Source organism: Erythrolamprus reginae, unplaced genomic scaffold, assembly GCF_031021105.1.
Source record: "Erythrolamprus reginae isolate rEryReg1 unplaced genomic scaffold, rEryReg1.hap1 H_32, whole genome shotgun sequence".
NCBI lineage: Eukaryota > Metazoa > Chordata > Lepidosauria > Squamata > Dipsadidae > Erythrolamprus > Erythrolamprus reginae.
The window spans coordinates 139,955-164,881 of record NW_027248487.1 but is presented as its reverse complement, the minus strand read 5'-3'; the positions used below and the strand labels follow the sequence as shown (position 1 = coordinate 164,881).

The window sequence follows — 24,927 nt, the reverse complement described above, 5'->3', positions numbered from 1 at the left end:
GAGGCACCGTGAGGGCTTGCAAAACTAGGGGCAGATCCCATGTGGGAAAACGGTGTATAGTAGGAGGTCTGATGTTCGCTGCCCCTCTAATAAAGTCCCGAATCCACGGATGCTGTGAAATCGGAGTAGAAAAGTCCATTTTAAGAATAGTGGCAATTGCCGCCGTCTGTCTGCGAAGTGTATTCGGAGCTAATCCCCTGTCCAATCCTTCCTGCAGGAACTCCAGGATCTGGATTACTGATGGTGACTGAGGGTCCTGATTGCGACCTCTGCAAAAGGAGCAGTAAGCTCTCCAGGTTGCCTGGTAAATTCGCGTCGTGGAGGGACGGCGCGCTGCTTGTATGGTGGTTATCACTTTGTCCGGGACCCGTTCCTTCCTTAATCTCTCCCCCTCAAGTGCCACACGGCAAGACTCCACCACTGGGGGTCTGGATGGCAAATCGACCCCTGCGTCAGTACCACCTTGTGGTGTGGTATGCGCCACGGGGGGGAAATTGAAAGGTCCATGAGGTCCGCGAACCAAGGGCGTCTGGGCCAATGAGGGGCCACTAGAAGTAACTCTGCTTGTTCCTGTAGCAGTTTGTGAACAACCCTTGGTATGAGGCAGACCGGGGGAAATGCATACAGCAGTCCCTCCGGCCACGGGGAGGTTAGCGCATTGATCTGTTCCGCTCCTGGTGATGGGAACCTCGAGAAGAACCTTGGTAGGTGGCTGTTGTGGCATGTAGCAAATAGGTCCACCTCCGGAGTCCCGTATTTGTGCACGATGTCCAGGAATAGATCTGTGCTCAGACTCCACTCTGTCGGGTCTATGGTGGTCCGACTGAGCCAATCCGCCTGTATGTTTGAGATGCCGGATATGTGTTCCGCTCGTATGGATGCGAGATGCCGCTCTGCCCACCTGAATAGAGACTGGGATTCTCTCATCAGTAGACCTGATCTCGTGCCGCCTTGATGATTGATGTGCGCCCTTGTCGCTACATTGTCTGTGAGTATCAGTACACTCCGGTCTTTCACCAGTCCTGAGAAGTGTCTGAGCGCCAGGTGAACCGCTCTGAGTTCCAAGTAATTGATATTGTGGCATGCTAGTTCCTCCGGACTCCATAGACCCTGTGCCACTCCTACGTTGGAGTGAGCCCCCCAACCTGAGAGGCTCGCGTCCGTTGTTATGGTTACCTCCTGTTGTAACAGGAACGGCGACCCCTGATGAAGGGCTGATGACTTCCACCATGGGAGTGATCGGCGTACCTCTGGCGGGACCTTGACCAGTCTGGAAGAGTGGCTGGTTCTGTTCCGTTGAAACGGAATGAGGAACCACTGTAGTGGTCTGGCATGGAGCCTGGCCCAGGGTACAATGTCTATGCAGGAGATGAGGACTCCCAACAGTTGGGATAGGAATGCCAGCGTTGTTGTAGCGCTGTGTTGCAATTCTGAAATCAATGCTCTGACCTTTACCTGACGGTCCAATGACAGGAAGACCCTGCCTGCCATGGTGTCTATATTGGTGCCCAGGTGGGGTAAGTACCTGGTTGGTATGAGGTGACTCTTTTGGTAATTGATAGAGAACCCCATACTTTCCAAGGTGTCCATAGTCTCTGTCAGATCCTGATGTGCACGACTGGGGCTGTTGGACAGTACGATGATATCGTCCAAATACGCCATCAGGCGTAGAGGACGTTTCCTGAGCTGTGCGGTGAGTATGTCCAATAATTTTGTAAATGTCCTGGGTGCTGACGATAGGCCAAATGGCATGGCCCTGTACTGAAAATGATGGTTTTCGAAACAAAACCGGAGGAACTTCCTGTAATCCGGATGCACTGGGACATGTAGGTATGCTTCTTTGAGGTCTATTGACGTCAACCAGTCCTGTTGACGTATAGCTGCTAGTATGGTCCTTAGCGAGTGCATTTTGAACCTGCGGTATTTTATGTATAGATTCAACTGCCTCAGGTTGAGAATGAGGCGGCAACCTCCCGAGGACTTGGGTACTATGAACACGATGGAATAATACCCTTGCCCCTGCTGGTGCGGTGGGACCGTCTCGATGGCACCGATTTGAAATAGATAATGAATCTCTTGGTAAAGGAGGTTGCGTTTGTGATTGTTGGAGAGTACTGGGCACTCCAGAAATCTGTTTGGAGGTTTTTGGGTAAACTCCAGGGTGAGTCCCTGAGCTATAGTATTTAGAGCCCAAGTGTCTGTGGATATAGACGCCCAGGAGGCGGTGAAATGCTGCAGCCGTCCTCCTATGGGGAGTGTCTTGGTAAAGTCATTTGTTCCTTCTAAAACCTCCCCTGTTGGAACCTCTATAGGTCTTCCTCGTTTGTTGGAACTGCCTGTTCCTGTCCCCGAAGGTACTCCTGTCTCCTCTGTAGGATTGTTGAGAGAAAGACCCCTGGGTATATGATCTTCCAACCTGGGGTACAGTGGAGGAAGATTCAGCTCGAAAGGGCTGGCGCCTAAAATACGGGGCAGTGCGTCTTTCCTGCCGTCTGTAGGTTCTAGGCATGATCTTTTTCTTGTCCTTGTCCTCCACGAGGACTTTGTCAAGAGATTCTCCGAACAATTTTGATCCATCAAATGGGGCCGAGGCTAAACGTCCTTTGGACTTGGCGTCAGCCTGCCAGGTCCGGAGCCAAAGTAAGCGACGGGATGATTGATTTGCTGCTAGGGCTCGTGAGGAAAAACGAGAAGCTGACAAAGTGGCATCCGCCGAAAATTCTGCAGCAGCAAGCAACTTGTTAAGATCTTGTCTTAGGCGGCCCTCCTCAGGTCCCAGCTTCGAAAGCATTTCCTGGAGCCAAAGGACTGAGGCCCTATTAAAAAATGACGCTGCTGAAGCTGCTTTAAGAGCCCATGCCGTCATCTGATGAGCCTTTTTATTGATTGTTTCCGCCCTCCGGTCCTCCGGCTTTAGGCCATCAGCCACGTCGGAGGGAACTAATGCATTGGATACTAAGGCTGCAATTGGGGCATCCACCGATGGAAATTCCAGTAAATTTTCCAGTTCTGGCTCAAATGCGTAAAATTTACGCTCAGAAGCTGTTGGGCCTAGAGCGGCTGCTGGATATTGCCAGGGCCTCTTAACATTGTCCAAGAAAAGCTTAGGAGCCGGAATAAGGTCAGCATCCCTTTGGAGTTCCGTGAGCACCCTTGAGGCCGGTTGAGGGACCGATGCTGTATCTGTGGGCTTCTCCGGGGTGCCCAGAGCAACAGCCATCTTTGCTTTGTTCAGCAGTACACGAAAAATAGAGGGCCTAAAGAGGCCTGTATAAGTTGGTGGTTCTGGGGGTGCTCCCTCATCCTCAGATAGGCCATCATCTGGCTCTGAGCCTTGTCCTCTGAATGCAGGATCCTCTAGGAAGGAATCATGAGTAGGGGATGGAGGAGCTGGGGCTGCCCAGATATTCCTTTGTAGAGAGGGAGGAGGAGGAGGATGAGGAGAGGCAGGGGGTGCACTTGCTTGTTGTACACCAGTTACTATGCCATGCGAATATGCTGAAGCTTTCATATCTTGCAAGGCAGGTGGTAGGCTTTGCCAGGTATCTGGTGAGGATCTGAGTCCTGCAGCTGTTGGGGTAAACGTGGCTGTAGGCTGTGGTGCCATGTGCCATGCGGAAGAAGCGGGAGATGGCCTGGCACTCTCAGGTCTTATTGATTCCGCCACCTGGGATGGGCCCCCAAACCTATCCGGTGACCAGTCTTTGTCTGTGGCCAACCCAATTCCCTCAGGAAGTCTTGGGGGGGGGGTCCCGGTTATAATGTCCCCAGTCTGACCTGGCATCGATGACAAAGCTGCATTGCTCTGTTTCTGAGCCTCTAATTGCTCTTCCAACGCCTTAATTCGACGTTCTGCCTCTCTTAAGCCAGATGAGGACTGAGAGGTCTTCGATTTTGCCTTAGAGGAGTGTGCTTTCTCCTTGGCCTTTACAGATGGGGGCTCTGCTGGCCCCTGCTGTGGAAGATCCGCCATCGGGAATGAATTTGAGCCTCCGATAATGCAAAGTGCAGAGGAAACTTTTTTGCTGCGTAACAAGTTGTAACCGAGCAAAAAGATGGCCACCGCCAGTAGAGGGCAGCCTTTTCCTGTGAAGGAAAGGATATCCGCTTCCTGCCTCTCTAGGAATGAGTCGGGCTCTCCGTTAGCCCTCCGACTCTGGTGGGCGGAAGTCGACCTCTATGGGTCAGTCCCAATATGGCGGCCTCCTGTATAGCGCGCCTCCCATGGCCGCGCCCTTAAATTGGCCGTTTCAAACTGCAACGGGAATCGGCCGAATGCTGCGTTTCTGGGCGGCGTTTTTGGCGGGAATTTTGAAAACTCCGCTTTTCCCTTGGCCAATATTGCGAAGAAATCGCATCCTCGGAGGTATGGCCACGCAGGCCGGGGACCTCCGTTGGTAGCGAGCTGTGGCGGGAAATTCGAATCTCCTCCATCCTTGTCTTAAGAATCGCTCTAAAAGACGGTATGGCCGCGCAGGCCAGGGACCTCTTCTCGCTAGCGATACCCGGTCACAGGAGCTGTACCCACGCAGGGAAGAGGCTCCGACCTGGGAAGACTTTTAAGGGCAATGCTCCACAGAGCAGGGGCCCAATCCCGCCGAGGTGAGCTGCTCCATGAATCTGAAAAACAGAAAGAGAAAAAGAAATTATTAGTAACAAGACATATTCTTTAATAAAACAAATCAAAGTACTAAAAACATCTATAAAAACCACTCCTAGACTCCAAGAATCCTAGGAGGGAAAACTCATGTGTCCCTTCACTATGACTGAGTTTTTTTTAGACTGACCCAGGAAGGGCAGCATGGGGGTTGGACCAGTAAAATATGTTAATTTTTAACTCAGTCCCTTCCAGCAAGGCTGAAGATTAACCCATGTTGGACTCTCCGAAGCAGTGCAAGTGGAGAAAAATCTATTCATGTTCCAATATGGGAAATTAATAACAGAAAAAGATCATTTGTAAATGAAAAGTTTATAGAAATTGGTAGTCCGCAACTAGCAACAATAATGGAGCCTGCCAATTACATTCAGAAATTGTGACACTGTCAAGTGAAGTGCCAATGTAATTGGCTTATGACTGCCCCATTCATTCTGCCCTTGGTTTAATTATTAAATGAAGAACAGGATGCAGCAGGGTTTCAGAGAGAAGTTCCAGGACAGAATGGGACAACTCTCCGAGTCTTCGGAGAGGGGTGGCATACAAAGCTAATAAATAAATAAACTTGTTTCAGCCAACTTGACACAGTCCACTTGCCATAGTCAACTTGACATGGGACAATTCATTATGGGACAATTTAACAATACTATTTAAGTATTTTTAAAAATATATTTTTAAAAAATCTTGCTATTTGCATTTCATTTCCCCCCCTCCTTTTGCATCCTTTCTTTAATGATTCAACCCCACCATTTCTTTGATATTAGTGTAACTCTTGTCCCAGCAAGTTGCAACAAGACCGCCTTCTGCCGCACGAATCCCAGCGACTGGTTAGGTCCCATAGAGTTGGCCTTATCTGGGTCCCATCGACTAAACAATGTTGTTTGGCGGGACCCAGAGGAAGAGCCTTCTCTGTGGCAGCCCCAACCCTCTGGAACCAGCTCCCCCCAGAGATTAGAATTGCCCCCACCCTCCTTGCCTTTCATAAACTTCTTAAAACCCACCTCTGCCGTCAGGCATGGGGGAATTGAGACACCTCCCCCGGGGCCTATACAGTTTATGCATGGTATTTTTGTGTGTATGTTTAGTGATTTTAAATTATTAGATTTGTTATACATTGTTTTACTGTTGTGAGCCACCCTGAGTCTACGGAGAGAGGTGGCATATAAATCTAATAAATAATAATAAATAATAATAATTATGGCGAACCTCTATGGCATGTGTGCCACAGGTGGCATGCAGAGATATCTCAAAGGGTATGTAAGGCATTGTCAACTCCAGTGCACATGCATGTACTGGCCAGCTGATTGTTTTGTCTTGGGGAAGGCTCTTTTCACTTTCTGGGGGCTTTGTGGGGGGGCTTCCCTTAAACCTCTGGAGGGTGAAAAATGGCTCAATGAGCAAACCGAAAGTTGAGAAAAACAGACTTCTCTCTTACCCGTTGGGCCATTTTTTTGCACTCCAAAAGCTTCAGGGAAGCCTCCTGAATAACAGCCTCCGGAATAACAATGATAGCACAAAGAGATATCAGCAACAGAATTAAGAAGAGCAGTGCAAAAACAAAAAAATAATAAGACACCAGGACTGGATGGTTTGCTGGGAGAAGTATCTAAAAGTCTGTATGAGGATTTTGAGTTGATGTTACTGAATGTATATCATGATGTATTGAAGAAAACTAAATTACTAGATTCCTGGACAGAGGCCTATATATTTCTCATTTCAAAAGAAGGTACAGACCTCAAACAAACAAAAAATTATAGGCCAATCTCATTGTTGAACACAGATTATAAAAAAAATACCACTATAATTGCAAAAAGATTGAAATTGATATTAAATCAGATAATATATTCAGACCAAAATGGGGGGGGGGGGGGATGTTAGCTACAAGGCAAATTAGGAATAATATGAGGATGGTGTTAAATATTCTAGTATGCTATGAAGCACATCCTGAAAAAATGGCATTAATATTTTTGAATGCCCAGAAAGCATTCTCAATTGGCAATTCTTATTCCAACAAATTAAAGATATGAGATTTGGAAGGAAGTTTGAGAAAATGATAGTAGCAATATACATGATGCAAAAGGCAAGAGTGATAATTAATGGGAATAATACAGAGAATTTTGAAATAAATAAGGGAGTAAAACAAGGATGTCACCTCTGTTTTTTATCTTGACTTTAGAAGTGCTCTTAACCCAAATTAGATGTAATAGATGAAAGGACTTAAAGTAAACAAAGAATATAAAACACAGGAATTTGCAGATGACCTAATGTTCTTTATAGAAGAGCCAATGGAGATAGGAAATATTTTAATGGAAGAAATAGGAGAATTTGGTATACAGGTAGTGGCAAGATTGAAAATTAATAGAGAAAACTACAATGTTAATAAGGAACTTAACTGAAACACAAAAGAATTAGAGAAAGAATTGGGACTGCAAATTGAAAAAAGAGATCAAATTTGGCTTACTTATTCAATAAAAGATGATAATTATAAAAAAAATGAAGAAAGATTTAGAGAACATATGCACCAAGTCAAATTCCTTGTGTGTCCAATCACACTTGGCCAATAAAATTCTATTCTATTTGGGGGAAATTACAGTTACCATTATTAGGTAGCAAGCTAAGGGCTGGGCCGGGTGGCAGAACGGGGGGTGAGCGGGCTGCTCGTGGCGGAGCTGCCGCTTACGGTGGAGTAAGAGGGGGAGCGGTGGAGCGAGCGGCAGTGAACAGGCAGTGAGTGAGCAGTGGGAGTGGCGGCAAGCAGCGGTGGTCACTTACCTTGTTTTGGCCTATTTGCAGGCCTTTTTGCTTTTCCGCCTGCACAGAAGCAAAAAGAAAAAGAAATCTCACACACCGGCATCCTCGCATAAGTTTCTGCGCATACGCAAAAGCTGAATTCTGCACTAGGCACGAGTGCTCCCAGTCCATTCTGGTAGCACCTGGAATAGTGGCCCGCCCCTGGATGGGAGGAATAAAATAAGCAGGAAATGGTCTCGTTGGGAGCTGTAGTGAGCAGTCTGAGCAGAACATGAGCTCACCCCAGGACTACAGCGGAAAAAGACACTGAAATCTGGAAAAAGCTCTTCATCCAGCTTCACTTTCAGTAGATAACAAACAGCTCAAAACTACAATGAGGAAATTATCCATGTTTCAATCTACATTTAAGCAAAAGTTCACGAGTATTTTAAAAAGTATTGCAAAATTAATAGGAGTTCCCTTAAATGTTAATCCTACAGTATTCAGTATAGCCATTCTCCCAATAACACTAGAAAATATTTTCTTTATCAATTCAGTGCTGAAGCAGAGAAAATATTCTAAGAACTGGTCCAAGTCACACCACAGGGAGGAATTCTTTTAAATTCTCAATCTAACTCCTTATTTAAGATCAAAAATGAGGTAGCGTTTGAATTAAAATTCTAAGATAAAACCATATAGTCCATTTTTTAAACTTGCTAATTTCAAAATGACCTTTTTAAAGGGGGATACTTAAGAGGTTTCCAATTATTACGGATGCATCTTCTTATGCTATCTGCAACTTAAGATGAAAATTTTATATACTTTGGAGCATTTAAGGGTGTTGAATGTAGCTCTTTTTAGTTAAAAGGTGTTCTGATTTCTGGTAGAACTTTAGCAATTACAAATAACTCTTACTAAATGCAGTATTTCATGAACAAAGAAACTCCATTTTATTCTCTTCCCTTCCGTATTCAAACACATTTCATACTAGCACATTGCTCTCAGCCCCCTATCTTTTTTAACTGCATTCCTCGCATTCCTTCTAGCCTTCTCCAATTAACAAGATTTATGTCCTCACAGCATGATTCTAAAACAGCAGAAATGACTGTTAATCAACACAGAATGCTTTTGCTTACTTGGAAGCTGAACGGAAACCTTCCATCTTTTTTCTCTGCAATGTTGAAACTCCACCCTTCTTCCCCACTGACCCCCTGACGTACCAAATACGTCACTACAGTATTTAACCCATTCCTCCCCTTAATATCTTCTTCCAAACACCTGTTCCTTACGTTTTTGGACCCTTCTGAATTTAGGATTTACCCAGTGAACGTCTGATTCTTCCTCGCTAGATCGTGAACTCATAGCCCCATCCTGTGGCTGGCCTCCCACCCGATCTACTACCTGTAACCCCGGGCCCACCACTAATTCATAAACATTATCTGTATCAGAGTCCTCAATTTCTTCATCATCCTCCAACTCACCAGGAGTATGTACAACAAAAGGGAGAGAGATACTGGCCTTTGCTGTGGCCAAGAGAGCTTCCAATCAATCATTAAAGACATTAGTGTCAGGCTATGTATAAAACAATCACCCTCCGCCCTTTTTGGTGGTTTATTTAAAATTACTACATCCTCTAGATCTCAACAGCAATTGTCTCTCTGATCTTGAACTGAGCACTTCCTAGTGATATCATTATTAGGTTCTTTAAGTGCAAGAGAGATTGACTGCTATTGGACAACTGCTTGTTTTCAGTTAATCATCCTCTGAGCCTACCTAGCCAAAGCCATCTTCACTCCTTCACTGTTAACGTCTTCACTGCCAAGAATTGAGCTCTCTAACTTAGCTGCTCAAAGACATTTATGCATACTTCTAAGTGACATTTTTCTGGTCTATTGTTATGCTCTCATCACCTCGAGGTTCGACTACTGCAATGCTCTCTACATGGGGGTACCTCTGAAGAGTGTTCAAAAACTCCAGATCGTGCAGAATGCGGCCGTGAGAGCTATCATGGGGCTCTCTAGATTTGCCCATGTCTCATCAACACTCTGCGGCCTGCATTGGTTGCCGATTAGTTTCTGGTCACAATTCAAAGCATTGGTAATGACCTATAAAGCCCTACATGGCATCGGACCAGAATACCATTGGAACCGCACGAATCCCAGCGACTGATAAGGTCTCACAGAGTTGGCCTTCTTCAGGTCCTATCGACAAAACAATGTCGTCTGGCAGGCCCCAGGGGAAGAGCCTTCTCAGTGGTGGCCCCAGCCCTCTGGAATCAACTCCCTGCGGAGATCAGAACCACCCACACCCTCCTTGCCTTTCATAAGCTATTGAAGACCCACCTATGTCATCAGGCGTGGGGAAATTGAGATACCCCTGGGTTTATATTGTTTATGTATGGTATGATTGTGTTGCATGGTTTAAATTATGGTTTTTTTAGATGTCTTTTAAATATATTGGATTTGTTATACTTTTGGTATTGATGTGAGCCGCTCCGAGTCTCTGGAGAGGGGCGGCATACAAATCTAATAAATAATAATAATAACAATAATAATAATAATAATAATAATAATAATAATAATAATTATTATTATTATTATTATTATTATTATTATTATTATTATTATTATACTTAAGAGTATAGGTTAGAGACTAGTGGTGGTAGAATTGGAAGCTGAATTAAATGCCCAGTGGGTTATAAACTTACAAAGAATACTTACTCAATTTTTGAAAAAAATATTTTTTCCTCCTCCCGATATGGAAATGTAGGGATTTCAATATAGAATTCCTTCAAATTTTGGCAGTGTTGTATACAATAGGCCAGGAATATCAATTCCATATCAGAGTTGCATCGATAATTTATTTTAGTGACACCATATAGTGCATCATTTACAAAATTATCATCTTGTCTCATATAAATAAGTGAATGTTTCTTTTTTTCTTTTGTCAATTTTATATTTCACCCAGTCTAATAAGAACTCTTTATTCTTAGGAGAAATTTCCCATCCAAATTCTTTTTTCAGCTGTCTCATTCTTTTTTCTTCATTTATAAAACCAAAAAGAAAGCGAAATCCTACTGCAAAATCACTCCTAAAAGATTTATGACACTCTAACAGTGTCTGTAAATTTGTATTCCAGTTTTCAGAATGGTGCTCCTGTCCTACTTCTAGGACATAAAACAAAGCAGCAAAAAACTCCTGGAAGCTTAAGTGAATGAAGCTATAGGTTTGAATACAATCAATGTCTCTTTTGAAGACATTTTGATTTAGAAAGAGGGGGAGGTAGTCTCTTTGATCTAAACCATGCTTCTTGACATCTTTCTCCATGAACAATATTTTCCATATCCAGACTCCCTCTGCAGCTAAGGAGCACAAACCTTTAACATTTACTTGGACATCCTGTTTGGATTCTTTATGATGAAACTTTAACAAACTGGAGAAATATAGCATATATATTGCAGTGAGGGTGTATGGTGTCTTCTGGAGATCCTTGCCTCTCTCCAGCTCCTGTTTCATCACTGTGCAAATAATCCAGCTCACAAGAGGAATCACACACATGGTGAAAATAGTATCAGTTTGTTTAACAAATCTGAGAGCTTGCATTGCTTGGTCTTTGTTTTCAAAAAACTTGTAGAAATTCTTCTCTCTCTTTGGTGGAAAACCCCAATACCTCAAAATAATGTGGATGTTCTAAAAATTGATTGAGTTTCTCCAAAGCAGTTGGTCTTGTTGTGATTATAAGAGAGGATTTAGGAAGAATCTTTTTTTGAATTAAATTACTCAAAATAATTCTCACTGGCTTCTTCTTCCAGGGATCAGTGCAACAGTAGTTTTCAGTCTGATTAAAGGAATGCCTTAATTCATCAAACCCATCAATTATGAACAGAAGCTTCTCTTCATTCTTCAGTATGTTTTGAATGACATTTTTCACTTTTTGACACTTGAGCCATTCATTTGAAATTATTTCTGCAATGCTAGTTTTCTGGAACTCTGAATGGAAATTCATCTCACTGCAGCTAACATAGAAAACATAATTAAATTTATTTTGGTAAAGTTGTTGAGAAGCCCAGTCAAACATGATTTTTTTGGCCATCATTGTTTTTCCAATTCCTGCAGCTCCTTGCAACACAACAACTTGTGGAGTTAATCCATATTTATCAGGGTTAAATAAAGTTTCAATGCTGGTTGAAGTCTCAGCTCTTTTGCTGATGATTTCAAGATGTTCCCTTCCCATTGCCAGAATTTCATCTTCTTTCTCTTCTTCTGACTGGTGATAATCTAGCAAGATTAGCTCTGAATATCTCTGGTTTAGGGGCATGTATTCACCAGGAATAGCATTCGGATCCTTGATCATTGCAAATTTTTGTTTAATGTAGTTTCTGTATTCTAAGGAAACAATGAATGGAATTAGAAGCATTAAAAATAAGCCTGCATAAGACATGCAATTAAGTGTTTTGTTTCTGTATCTTTTTCTTGGGACCATCTCATCTGCTCTCTGAATTAATGAATTCAGGGAAGTTGTAGGATACTTTGGTTTGTTAGAATTGATGAGAATAGAAAAATTCTTGTTAATCAATACATTAAATATTTATCATTCTAAACTCTTTTATTCCACATAATGTTTCTCAAATGATTGCATTATTATTATTATTATTATTATTATTATTATTATTATTATTATTATTATTATTAAATACTTATAGGTTATATAAAAATCTTTTTTTTTGGACTTCAATAAATGGAAATTTTTAAACATTACCCCTTGGGATATGATTGATACTTCCATAATTGTTGTAATCCAGAGATGGGTCCCAACCAGTTTGGACCAGTTCTATGGAACCGGTAGTAGCTTGGCGACCTAGGTCACTAGAACCAGCAGCGACCTAGGCCATGCTCCTGAACTGATTCTTTTCGGTTTTTGCTTCATTGCCTGCACAAAAGTCAAGTACTGTGCATGTGCACATACATGCATGGAATATAACATGTGTGTGCATGCGCAAATGCGTCCCTGAACGAACTGGCTGCAAAACAAACCGGAACCACTCCTGGTGTAATCCCCAGCATATTTCATATTTAATATGGATGTTTTTTTTTCTAATTCAGAGAACACATACAAATATACACAAACCCAGAGATGATGGATTGTCCATAAATTAAATATATTATTTTATAATTTTTATGGGGCTCTTCAATTCAAGCTAGCTATTTCAATGTATTATTATCAAAGGGGGGGGGGTGTTGAAAAAGATGCACTTGTTACTGAAAAAAGTGGCTTGGGTTTCCATAATTCTGAATTACACCATTATGCATATATTCTGATGATAACAAATTTGGAGCAACTTCATTCAATGTAAATTCTCCTTCCTACAGTCTTTTCGAATACAGTCTTTTGGAATACATGGGCGGAGCTTTGATGTCGCGGAGACGTCCTACCTGGCCGGCCGAAACGTGGACTCCAGGAATGACGTCTTCATGACGTCAAAGCTCCGCCCGTGGAATTCCCTATTGGGATTCCCCACCTCCGTTTGAGCTTCTCGACCGTCCGACAGCTCCGCGGCTCTCTTGCAAAGCTGACAGCCGGACGGCGGGGCTTCTCGGCGGCCTCCCAAATGCTGAACCCGGAAGTTTGGCAAAAGTTTGGGTTCAGCGTTCGTGAGGACGCTGAGAAGCCCCCCGGCTGTTTCAAATGGCAACAACCGGGCAGCGGGCCTTCTCGGCAGCCTCCCAAACCCGAACCCTAACTTTTGCCAAACTTCCGGGTTCGGCATTTGTGAGAACGCTGAGAAGCGCCCGGCTGTTTCAAAAGGTGACAGCCAGATGGTGGCGCCCAGCGGAGCGCTGTTTTTGCAATATTTTTTTTTTTGCTTGCACGCATTCATTGATTTTACATTGTTTCCTATAGGAAAAATTGTTTCGTCTTACGAATGTTTTGCCCTACGAACCTCCTCCGGGAACCAATTAAGTTTGTAAGACGAGGTATTCTTGGAAGCACTGTCCTCAAAACATACTAAATTAGACATAAACCCTGTCACAATTATATTTCTGAATATTGTGACATTATTTCAGGAAATGTTTTATCTTATTATAATTTTTCTTATTCTAAACTGATGCAATGCAATAAACCATTCTATTCACATTTTAAAAAGTGAATAGAATAAATCAGTAGATGCTGGATCCAATTTAACAACAAAAGATTAATCATTTTGCCATCAAACCTACATTAAAATGTTTAATAATATAGATTATTAAACATAATTTTTCAACATAAAATAATACTTTTTACTTGTAGATCCCTAACACATTTGTACAGAAAAATAGTCAATAAGCATTGCCATTTTGGAGATATACCAAGAATAACTGAGTTTCCTTTTGGGAAATTCAAAATCAGGGATCATTTAAATTTTTCCCTTTCTCTTTCCTTTCTTCTTTCCCTTCTTTTTCTCCTGGTCAGCATTGCAAAACCATCCTGGAGTTTTCCCCATCAAGATTTTTGAGGTGATTAATATTTACAGTAGTTTGCATAGAAGGGGAATGAGAAGGGAGGGACTGCTGATGCTATATTAGTTTTACACGTAATTCAATAATCCTTTGAATGATTCCTAACTTACCTGATGAAATTGGAAGTTGGGGAACATCAACACCTGCAATTAAAGATGAAATAGAATTAGTAAATCACACATTATAAAAAAAAATAATATGGAAAATTCAGGGGGGAGGGTGCTTTCCATGTGCAGCCCGTATTTAGTTCCAGGCGGCTTCAGTAATCTCTGCTATCAGAAATATGGGACATACGGGGGTTTGGTGCTCCTTCTCTCTGCAGCCCGTTTTTAGTTCCAGGCGGCTGCAGGAAACTCTGGGGCCATGCACGAAGCCTGCTCAGGTAGGAAGACTTATAAATTTAATTGGAATCCCTGGCATCCTATGGAGTGGGAAGGAAGTTTCTCCTTTAAAGGAGGAGTTCCTCCTCCAAGCAGCTTCACCTCCCTCTTGTCATCCTCCTCTTTTAAAGGACTGTGTGCTACTAAGAACAACTTTCCAAGCCAGAGGAGGTGCTTTCCCAAGCCAAAGGCGACACCCCTGCCTTGGGGAGGGTGATCTGGGGGACTGTTGCCCCCTCCCAGGCAGGGAGTTGCTGATGTAAATCTGCCTCAGCCGCTTGGGCTTCGCTGAGTCGTACTAGAGAGCTGGTGAGTGGAGGAGCATGTGTGGCTCTGGCCCCATCACCCGGTCCAGAAACCTTTCGGGATTTCAGGTGTGCTGGAGGGCGGGGGATTTTTCCAAGCCAGGGGAGACACCCCTACCTTGGGGAGGGTGATGGGAGGGGGGCGTTGCCCACCCATCCTTGCCACTGCAACCTCCTTGCCCCCAGAGATGGTGCTTCTTGTACTATTATTTTTATTATTATTATTTATTAGATTTGTATGCAGCCCCTCTCCGTAGATTCGGGGCGGCTCACAACAATAATAGTACAATATATAACAAATCTAATAATTAAAAGTCATTAAAAACCCCTTATTTAAAAAGAAACATGCGCACAAAGATACCATGCATAAATTGTATAGGCCTAGGGGGAAGGAATATCTCAATTCCCCCATGCCTGACGACAGAGGTGGGTTTTAAGAAGTTTACAATAGGCAACGAGGGTGGGGGCAGTTCTAATCTCCGGGGGGAGCTGGTTCCAAAGGGTCGGGGCCGCCACAGAGAAGGCTCTTCCCCTGAGTCCCACCAGACGACATTGTTTAGTCGATGGGACCCGGAGAAGGCCAACTCTGTGGGATCTAACCGGTCACTGGGATTCGTGCGGCAGAAGGCGGCCCCAGAGATATTCTGACCCGATGCCATGAAGGGCTTTAAAGGTCATAACCAACACTTTGAATTGTGACTGGAAACTGATCGGCAACATATGCAGACTGCGGAGTGTTGGTGTAACATGGGCATACAGTATATACAGTAACAATAAACCTTGGTTCACATCCAAACTCAAGCAGTTACGTTATTCCAAAGAGGAAGCCTACAGAAAAGGTGATAGAATGCTGTACAATCAGGCCAGAAATATATTAACAAGGGAGTTCAGAGCAGCAAAAAGGAACTACTCTGAAAAGCTAAAGAATCAATTCTCAACAAATGAACCAGCAAATATGTGGAAAACTCTCAAAAACATCACCTGTTACAGCAAACCACCTTCCCAAGCTGAAGGAGATCAGCAATTGGCAGATGACCTGAATGTGTTCTACTGCAGGTTTGAAAAGAAACCTCAATCACTTATCTGCACAACCTCCATCCCAGACACACCAACAACAGCTAAATCTTCTACAACTGAACCCATCCCATTGGGTTTACAACCCCTAGTGATCACAGAAAAGGAAGTGAAAGATCTATTTCTCAGACAGAAGCCTGGAAAAGCACCAGGCCCAGACAAGATAACTCCTTCTTGCTTAAAAGTCTGTGCTGACCAATTGGCCCCCATCTTCACCCAAATCTTCAACAAATCACTTGAGTTGTGCTATGTTCCTTCCTGCTTCAAACGCTCGACTATCATCCCAGTGCCAAAGAAGCCCTCCATCAAGGAACTGAATGACTACAGACCAGTTGCTCTAACATCTGTAGTTATGAAAACCTTTGAAAGGCTAGTGATGTTCCATTTGAAAGCCATCACGGATCCACTGTTAGACCCCCTGCAATTTGCATACTGAGCAAATAGATCAACAGATGATGCTGTTAATATGGCTCTACACTACATTCTTCAACATCTTGAATCTCCAATGACCTACGCTAGGGTCCTCTTTGTGGACTTCACTTCAGCATTCAATACCATCGTACCGGACATTCTCTTGACCCAACTAAATCAGCTAGCGGTACCTGAACACACTTGTAAGTGGATCACAAGCTTCCTAACAGACAGGAAGCAGCAGGTGAAGCTAGGAAAAATCACATCAGATACATGTACAATTAGCACAGGTGCCCCCTAAGGCTGTGTACTCTCACCACTTCTCTTCTCTCTATACACTAATGACTGCATCTCAAACGATCCATCTGTTAAACAATGATCGGACTCATTCGAGACAATGATGAATCCGCATACAGACGGGAAGTTGAACAACTATCCTTGTGGTGTGACCAGAACAATCTAGAACTGAACACACTCAAAACCGTAGAAATGGTGGTAGATTTTAAGAGAAACCCTTCCACCCTTCCACCTCTCACAATACTAGACAACACAGTATCAACAGTAGAGACCTTCAAATTTCTAGGTTCTATCATATCTGAAGACCCAAAATGGTCACCTAACATCAAAAACATCATCAAAAAAGCACAACAAAGAATGTTCTTTCTGCGCCAGCTCAGGAAGCTCAAACTGCCCAAGGAGCTGCTGATACAGTTCTACAGAGGAATCATTGAGTCTGTCATCTGCACCTCTATAACTGTCTGGTTTGGTGCTGCAACCCAACAGGATCAACACAGACTTCAGAGGATAATCAGAACTGCAGAAAAAACAATTGCTGCCAACCTGCCTTCCATTGAGGACCTGTATACTGCACGAATCAAAAAGAGGGCAGGGAAAATATTTACTGACCCCTCACATCCTGGACACAAATTGTTTCAACTCCTACCCTCAAAACGTCGCTACAGAGCACTGCACACCAAGACAACTAGACACAAGAACAGTTTTTTTCCTAACGCCATCACTCTACTAAACAAATAATTTCCTCAACACTGTCAGACTTTCTACTAAATCTGCACTTCTATTCTACTAGTTTTTCTCATCATTCCTATCACCCATTTCCCCCCTGTTGACTGTAGGACTGTAACTTGTTGCTTATATCCTAAGATTTTTATTAATATTGCTTCTTCATTGCTTATTTGACCCCTATGACAATCATTAAGTGTTGTACCATATGATTCTTGACAAATGTATATTTTATTTTATGTACGCTGAGAGCATATGCACCAAGACAAATTCCTTGTGTGTTCAATCACACTTGGCCAATAAAAAATTCTATTCTATTCTATTCTATACTTGGGGAAGCCCATGATTGCTCTCGCAGCTGCATTCTGCACGATCTGAAGTTTCCGAACACTTTTCAAAGGTAGCCCCATGTAGAGACCGTTACAGTAGTCGAACTATTGCTTCCCTGGCAGTGGCAGGAACAGTAGGCCAGGGCTTCCCTCCCTCCCTCCCTGAGAAACCACCGGCATGGAGGCAAGCTGTCCCAGGAGAGAGCAGCTCCTCACTTATGGAGACACGCTGGCTGGGAAGTGGTAACAGGTGCACCGGCTTGGTGCAGGAGGTCTTCTAGGCCCAAAATAGAGCATGGAGTATGCATGCGCAGGGGACATATGCATGCATTATGCATGGCACATGCAGAGGGTGAGCATGGTGTGCACATGTGCAGATGGGGTGTGCATTGCATTATGGGTGCCAGCACATGCAAGCTCTGTCGAGGGTACACACACACTTTTTGCACGCAATGCCAAAAAGGTTCGCCGTCACTATGCTAGGCTCTTTTATTAATGTTATCAATACCATCTGAGTGTTGTAGCTCAACTTGAAACACAAATGGAAAGGATCTATATAATTCTTCTCTCCAGTGTGCCTCAGAGTTGCCAGTCTATCATCTTGTCAAAAACATTCCAAAAAAGGGAAATGTTCAGATCAAGATAAAATTATTTACTGAAACTGGATCCAGTGATAGGTCCTCTATTAAGGAGAGGGTAGACAGTTACTTCCTTTTTAAGTAGGTAGAATCAACCCTCCCATCAAAAATAATTTTTATCTCTTGGATTCAGTTACATGTGACCACCTAGAAGGCCTTAATTAACCAATAGGGACATCAATCTAAAAGAGGGTAGGATTCAATACCCCTCCCCCTAAGGACCCCAGGCATTTTCTCAAGACTTAAGTGGCTCAAAACTAGAACAAGATGCTCCAATTTCAGTTCTTTTACCCTCTCTGCACTTAACATTTTTATTTGACAGTGATAGGAAAGTGCCAAATTGAGTTACAATGTTGGTGCTTAGCTTAGATTTGATTCCAGGCTCAACATAAGGTATCTTAAACTAAAGTCCCACTCTGAAGTTCCAGGATACCATTGCTAATCATAATAAACAACAAATAATTGGATTCAAGGTTGAATCCAAACAAGATTCAGCTGGAAAGAATAAGTCTCTATTGCCGATTTCATCTTAAATAGAGATAACATTTGTGTAATATGTTGGATTTTCTTACCTTTATTTTCTTCAAGATTTTTTGCAAGATCATTTCTATTGCATTTTCGAAGGACATCAATGCATACCTCTAGAGCATCTTCTCCATAATATTGAATCAGGAGCTCTGCAACTTCTTGTTGTAGATCAGCTTTATCCAATAAAGCCATAGGAATGTTTGGCCTTCCATCATAATTAATAGTATTGAGCCTCCATTTAAATTCTTTAAATTGCTTCTCCATGAGTTCATTCAATGCATTGTAAATATCTTCTTTCACAGTGCTACTCATGTCAACTATGATGGAGAATATCCAATCTAAAATTAAAATTAAAAAATTAAACTAATATGGAAAATGAAGTCTGAAAGGATCACATACCTAAGACCGCCTTCAAACAACCCAAATGATGCCTCTATATATAGACATCACTAGAGTGTATTATTGCTAAAGGGAGTTGGGAGGACCTCAATTATAGCATCAAAGGCATGGTCAGTGCTTACTGCACATCAGATCAAGAACTGCTAATATGCAAGATACAAGTTAAGCTGAAGAAAAAAGAGATAAGGTATGATATTGAATATATACCTGTATTTTTCGGAATATAAGACACTCCTGAGTATAAGACACACATTAGTTCTTGGGGAGGAAAATAAGAAAAAAAATCTGCCTCTGCCTCTCAGTGCCCATTGGTATTCATCTAGCTAACAGCCTTCCGGTAAACAGCAAATAGCCTGGGAAGCTTCAGCACATTATTTTGGCCCGTTCAGCACAAGCAGCTGATTGGCATGGATAGGCCTCCTGGAATACCCCAACCAACTGTTCCAGGCTGCGGGATCATCACAGCCCATTGCTGCCCCCACAAGTTGCGTTTTTGCCTCTGCACATCGCGTATTTCGACTCTGCACATCACGGTTTTTGGCCTCCATGCTTCACATTTTTGGCCACCATGCATCACATTTTGGCATCTATGTGCTGCGGTTTTGGCCTCTACCCTTTCCGTTTTGGACCCTTTCCAGTGAACATTGCTGAAGCTCTACCCACCTGCTGCCCCCACCTTTTGGACATTTCTGCCCTCCACGCATTGCATTTTCAGCTCCATTTTAGACTCATTCCATGCTGCAGAGATCAGCACAGCACATCGTTGCCGATCACCGCCTCTGTGCATCGCATTTTCAGCCTCTGCAGGTCGCATTTTTGACCCCCTCATGCTCCATTTTATACCTGTTCCAGGTGTGGGGATCCCCACAGCACCTCACCACTGATTGCTGCCTCAAAGCATTGTGTTTTTGGCCTCCAAATATTGTATTTTCAGCCAGTTCCAAGTGACAGGGATTGGTGGTGACAGCAATCCCCACCACCTGAAAATGCAATGCGTGGAGGCCAAAACAACTTTTTGCTATACAGTGGTCCCCCGATTATCGCGAGGGTTCCGTTCCAGGACCCCTCGCGATGATCGATTTTCGCGAAGTAGCGGTGCGGAAGTAAAAACACCATCTGCGCATGCGCAGATGGTGTTTTTACTTCCACCGCAGCAGCGAGGAGCCGAAGATTGGGGTTTCCCCGCCGCCCACGCAAACTCCTCGCTGCTGCCGCTTGTCCGCCCGCCGCTTGTCCGTCCTTCGCCTGCCTGCCCGCGCACCCTTCGCCCGCCCACGCCGTTCGCTCGCGCCGCTTCCCAGCTGGGAAGCAGTGCTGGGGTTTCCCCGCCGCCTCGCTGTTGCCGCTTGTCCGCACGCGCGCCGCCCACCCTTCGCCCGCCCACGCCGTTGCTCGCGCCGCTTCCCAGCTGGGAAGCGGCGCTGGGGTCTTACCGGGGCAAGAGGGGGAAGACCCAGGGAAGCCGCCCAGCAGCTGATCTGCCCGGCGGGGAAACTCCACCATCTACGCATGCGTGGCCATAGAAAAAAAGGGCGCGCATGCGCAGATGGTGTTTACTTCCGGGTTGAAAAATAGCGATATAGCGTTTCGCAATAATCGAGCTCGCGAAACTCGAGGGATCACTGTATTTCCCAGACTAGGTTTTTTCAATAAAAAGGTAAAGTAAAAAACTAAAAATAAAATAGCTAATGCTGAGAAAGGTGGAAGGAATTAGAAGATCAGCAATCGGAAGGTGGATGGATTCAGTTACAGTGGCAATGGATGGTTGGAAGACTTGAAGGATCAGGCTGGAGACAGTCTATCATGGATGAAATGTAGGTACTTATTAATAGTCAGCACTAAATTGATAGCACATAATCATGACCATCCTCAATGGGAATTACAAAAGAACTACTTTGGGATCACTTTTTGGCAATGATAAAATCAACCTTAATGCCTGAGAAGGAAATTTGCTGGGGATTTTATATCTCAGAGAATTACTGGTAGGACAATTCTCTCAAAGAGGAAAGCTATATTTATCTAAGAATTTACAACTCCCCCCCCAAAAAAAGAGGATGAAAATCTGGGTGTGTCTTGTACTCCGAATGTAGCCCCGCCCACATGCTCCACACCTTGTATTTTCCAGGTGGCAGGGATCCTAAGTTCCACATGGAGCCTGATTCCCGAAGCGTCCCGAGAAAGTGCATTGAAAGCCAGGCTTCCCCTCAGAAAGTCCCGATAGAGAGGCAGCATATCAGTCCTCCTGGACCTGCCATTTTGTAAACATGCTACCTTTTTAGCAAGCCTCTGCAGCTTGGCTACCTCAGTTGGAGCCTGATTCCTGAAGCAGCCCAGGAAACTGCATTGAGAGCCTTTGAAACAGAAGCATTTTCAGGTGGCAGATTCCCCTCCGTTTTCCCCCAGATCTTCGCATTTCAGGCACCAGATTCCCCCTCTCCAATTGCAGGAAGGGGGCCTGAAATGCAAGCACCTGGAGTGCACACAGCCATGGAGGGGAGGCCCTTTTCTAAGCAAAATAAACAAATAAGCATCAATTTTTTCATTTCAATTTTCATATCATTGTGTTCAGAAATTTTCAAATTAGTTATTTCAATGTCAAAGATGGTCAAAAAAGTAATATTTTGCAGCCCAATCTAGATGAAAACAAAACTAATTTCACAAAAATGGGGGCGGGGGCTTTTCTGAGAAAAATAAACAAATAAACATTAATTTTTTTCATTTCAATTTTCATATCATTGTGTTCAGAAATTTTCTAATCAGTATACTAGTGAAAAAAGTATTCAAAAAGACCATTCCAGTAGCTAGAATCAACCCAGAGGGTAACACTGGTAACTTTTTTTGCCCAGCAAAAACTGTACACAACCCCCCCCCCCAAAAAAACCCCACCACCCTTAGAAATATCCCCTCAAATGAGAAAAAATCATGGAATTTCAAGTTTCAGATATGCAGGGGAAATTTTTTACAGGGTCTCAAACTTCATTTCGGGCCCTTTTAGACCTGAGGAGAACACCAGGGTTAAGCTCAGCTGAAGGGCCTCTTCCTTTCCAGGACAGTTTTCGTGCCTGCAGAAATGATCGAAAAACGTCTGTATATTTGGACCAAGCACTGGTTCCTCCAACACAAGTCTGCCACTCAAATATGTACCTCAAAATCCAACCTTCCCATGTTTAAAGGTTTTCAATGTGAAGCTTACCGTTCTGTGGTGAAGAAAAGGAGGTTAAAAGCTACATCGATCCTGAATTCGTAAATAGAGAGATAAAGCATTGGCCTCCGTTCTGCTTTTAAAAAGCACTTTCGTTTTCAAACATGCCCCTCCCTTCCTCCTTGTAGCTTAATGGGTGAGTCGTGTTTCCTGTGCTGCTGCTTCAAGAGAGGAAAAGTTTCACACCAGTTCAGCTTAATCGGTTATCAAAAACTATGTTTAAAAGCCTTGGAGGTGCCTCGCCACTGCAAAGCTTATAAAATAAATGAAATAAGTCTGCGCTTCTATTTCTACTAGTTTTTTCTCATCATTCCTATCATCCTTTCCTCCCACTGAGGACTGTATGACTGTAACTTTAACGGTAACTTGAGATTTTTATTAATATTGATTGTTTCTCCATTGCTTATTTGACCCTTATGACAATCATTAAGTGCTGCACCACATGATTTTTGACAAATGTATATTCTTCTTCTCCCATTTGCAAGTAATGCAGAGAAGGCTACAGGGAAAACAAAGTTCCTCTCCTAAGAGGAACCCTTCCTGCTCACACAAGCCAAGAAAATGCCGGCCGAGTCTTTGGAGAATGGCGGCATAGAAATCTATAATAATGATGATGATGATGATGATGATGATGCCCCCCTGTTTCAGCTCCAAGTCCATGTAGTCGGAGAAACTCCCATTTTCTCAGGTTGTCTCTGTTCCATTTTGGGGGCTCTCAGCCTTGGAGGGTGGGCGCTGGCTTTCTACATTGGTTTTTAATTGTTTAGTAATGGTGAGAAAATGCAGGTGGCTTACTTTTCCTTCTTCAGGTTTCAAGGAAACCACTCTCTCACAGTATAGAAAATCTCTATGGCTTATTGTCTACCTTTCTGTCATATAGATGGTTTGGGTGCCAATCCTTATTCTTGTAGCTAAACATGAGGGGGTGCGCTGGGCTCGCAACTCTTTTTCAAAGACTTTTACATCTCTTAGGAAGTTTGCAGATTTGGCGCTGCACGGTCAGATGCTGCCTCCTTGCGGCACAAACTGGGAGAGTCTCAAAAGAAAAAAATGGGAAGGACAGAAAAGGGCCGATGCTGGAGAGGGCGGAGACGCCGATGCTCCGCCTGTTCATTGGCCCGGAAGGCATAGTGAGTTTTTAAAAGAAACTCCGTTTCTCAAGATTGGAGCTGTTTCCACCCGGAGGAATTAGGACCAAACAGCAAATTTGCCAGGTGGAAGAGGCCAGGGGTGCGTGTATCCGAATTGGGGATTTGGGACGGACAGGTGATGTCTTCCTGCTTCTGACTTGATGACCGGCGCCTCTTTTCAGAACTTCTTTGTTCCTTGGGAATATTTCTGGGCAGATGGGCTGGCTTTTCCCTAGAAAGCAGCAGCCTGAAGTTTTGGACTATATTTTCCATTAGTCTGCTAAAAGGTGATCAGGATTTGCTGGTGGATTGCTCCTTCTCAAGATCCTGTAAGACTTGCCTGCCTGCCTGCCTGCCTGCCCTTTACACTTTTGCCAAACAGAATGGATTCCACTTGAGTCCTTCTTTCCATGTGGATTTTAAGCTGATCTTCAGTGCCAGGCTCTGAGTATAAAAATCTGTCCCTTGGCACAATGCCATGCAAACAGAACAGTGTTTCTCACTCTTGGGAAGTTTAACATGGGTGGATTCCAGGTACCTGGGGAATTCTGAGACTTGAAATCCACCCATAAGTTCCCTAGTGTGAGGAAACACCTTTAAGATACAGGACATATTATTGTGTGCCTTTCTTTCTTTTTCTTTTTCTGCAGCTGGAACTCCAGCGATTTCTCCCTCCCTCTTCTTGATATGGCAGTGGTGGCTGAAGATCCTGCCATATTTACCACGGAGGCTTTGCCTTCTGATGCCAGACTCCTCCCAACAAAAATGGGGACATTTGGCTGGATGAGTGCCAATAGGCTCAGACTCAATCCAGACAAGACGGAGTGGCTCTGGGTACTGCCTCCCAAGGACACATCCATCTGTCCGTCCATCACCCTGGGGGGGAATTATTGATCCCCTCAGAGAGGGTTCACAACTTGGGCATCCTTATCGATCCACAGCTGACTCTAGAACACAATCTGTCGGCTGTGGCGAGAAGGGCGTTTGCCCAGGTCCGCCTGGTGCACCAGTTGCGGCCCTATCTGGACAGGGAGATTTTGGTCACAGTCACTCATGCCCTTATCATCTTGAGGTTCGACACTCATGCCCATATCTCATCATCACTCCGCAGACTGCATTGGCTGCCGATCTGTTTCCAGACACAATTCAAAGTGTTGGTTATGACCTATAAAGTCCTACATGGCATAGGACCAGACTATCTCCGAGACCACCTTCTGCCGCATGAGTCCCAGCGACCGGTGAGGTCCCACAGAGTTGGTCTCCTTAGGGTCCCGTTGACCAAACGATGTCAGCTGGCAGGACCTAGGGGAAGAGCCTTCTCTGTGGGGACCCCGGCCCTCTGGAATCAGCTCCCCCCAGAGATTCACACTGCCCCTACCCTCCTTGCCTTCCGAAAGAGCCTAAAAACTCATCTTTGTCATCAGGCCTGGGGTTAGTAGATCTTCCCTGATCAACGAATGTTTTTAGTATGATTGTTGAATAAATGGTTATGGAAGGTTGTGAGCCTCCTTGAGTCCTCGGAGAGGGGCGGCATACAAATCAAATTAAATAATAATAAATAACTGTTCTGCCAGGCTCTATGTTATGAGTCTCCCGAAAATTCAAGGGTAAAAATTTCAGACACACACAC

General features: G+C 43.9%; 1 protein-coding gene across 1 annotated transcript in view; it reads right to left on the bottom strand.

Annotated features, from left to right (window-relative positions):
- LOC139155603 (NACHT, LRR and PYD domains-containing protein 12-like) overlaps positions 1–22,244 on the bottom strand; it is a 41,105-nt gene extending 18,861 nt beyond the window's left edge. The window contains 6 exon segments of the mRNA XM_070730802.1: positions 10,105–10,293; positions 10,295–11,020; positions 11,022–11,769; positions 13,992–14,024; positions 18,611–18,904; positions 22,159–22,244. Coding sequence (XP_070586903.1) covers positions 10,105–10,293; positions 10,295–11,020; positions 11,022–11,769; positions 13,992–14,024; positions 18,611–18,878 — 1,964 coding nt within the window. The 5' untranslated portion in view covers positions 18,879–18,904; positions 22,159–22,244.
- Between the last annotated feature and the right edge of the window lie 2,683 nt (positions 22,245–24,927).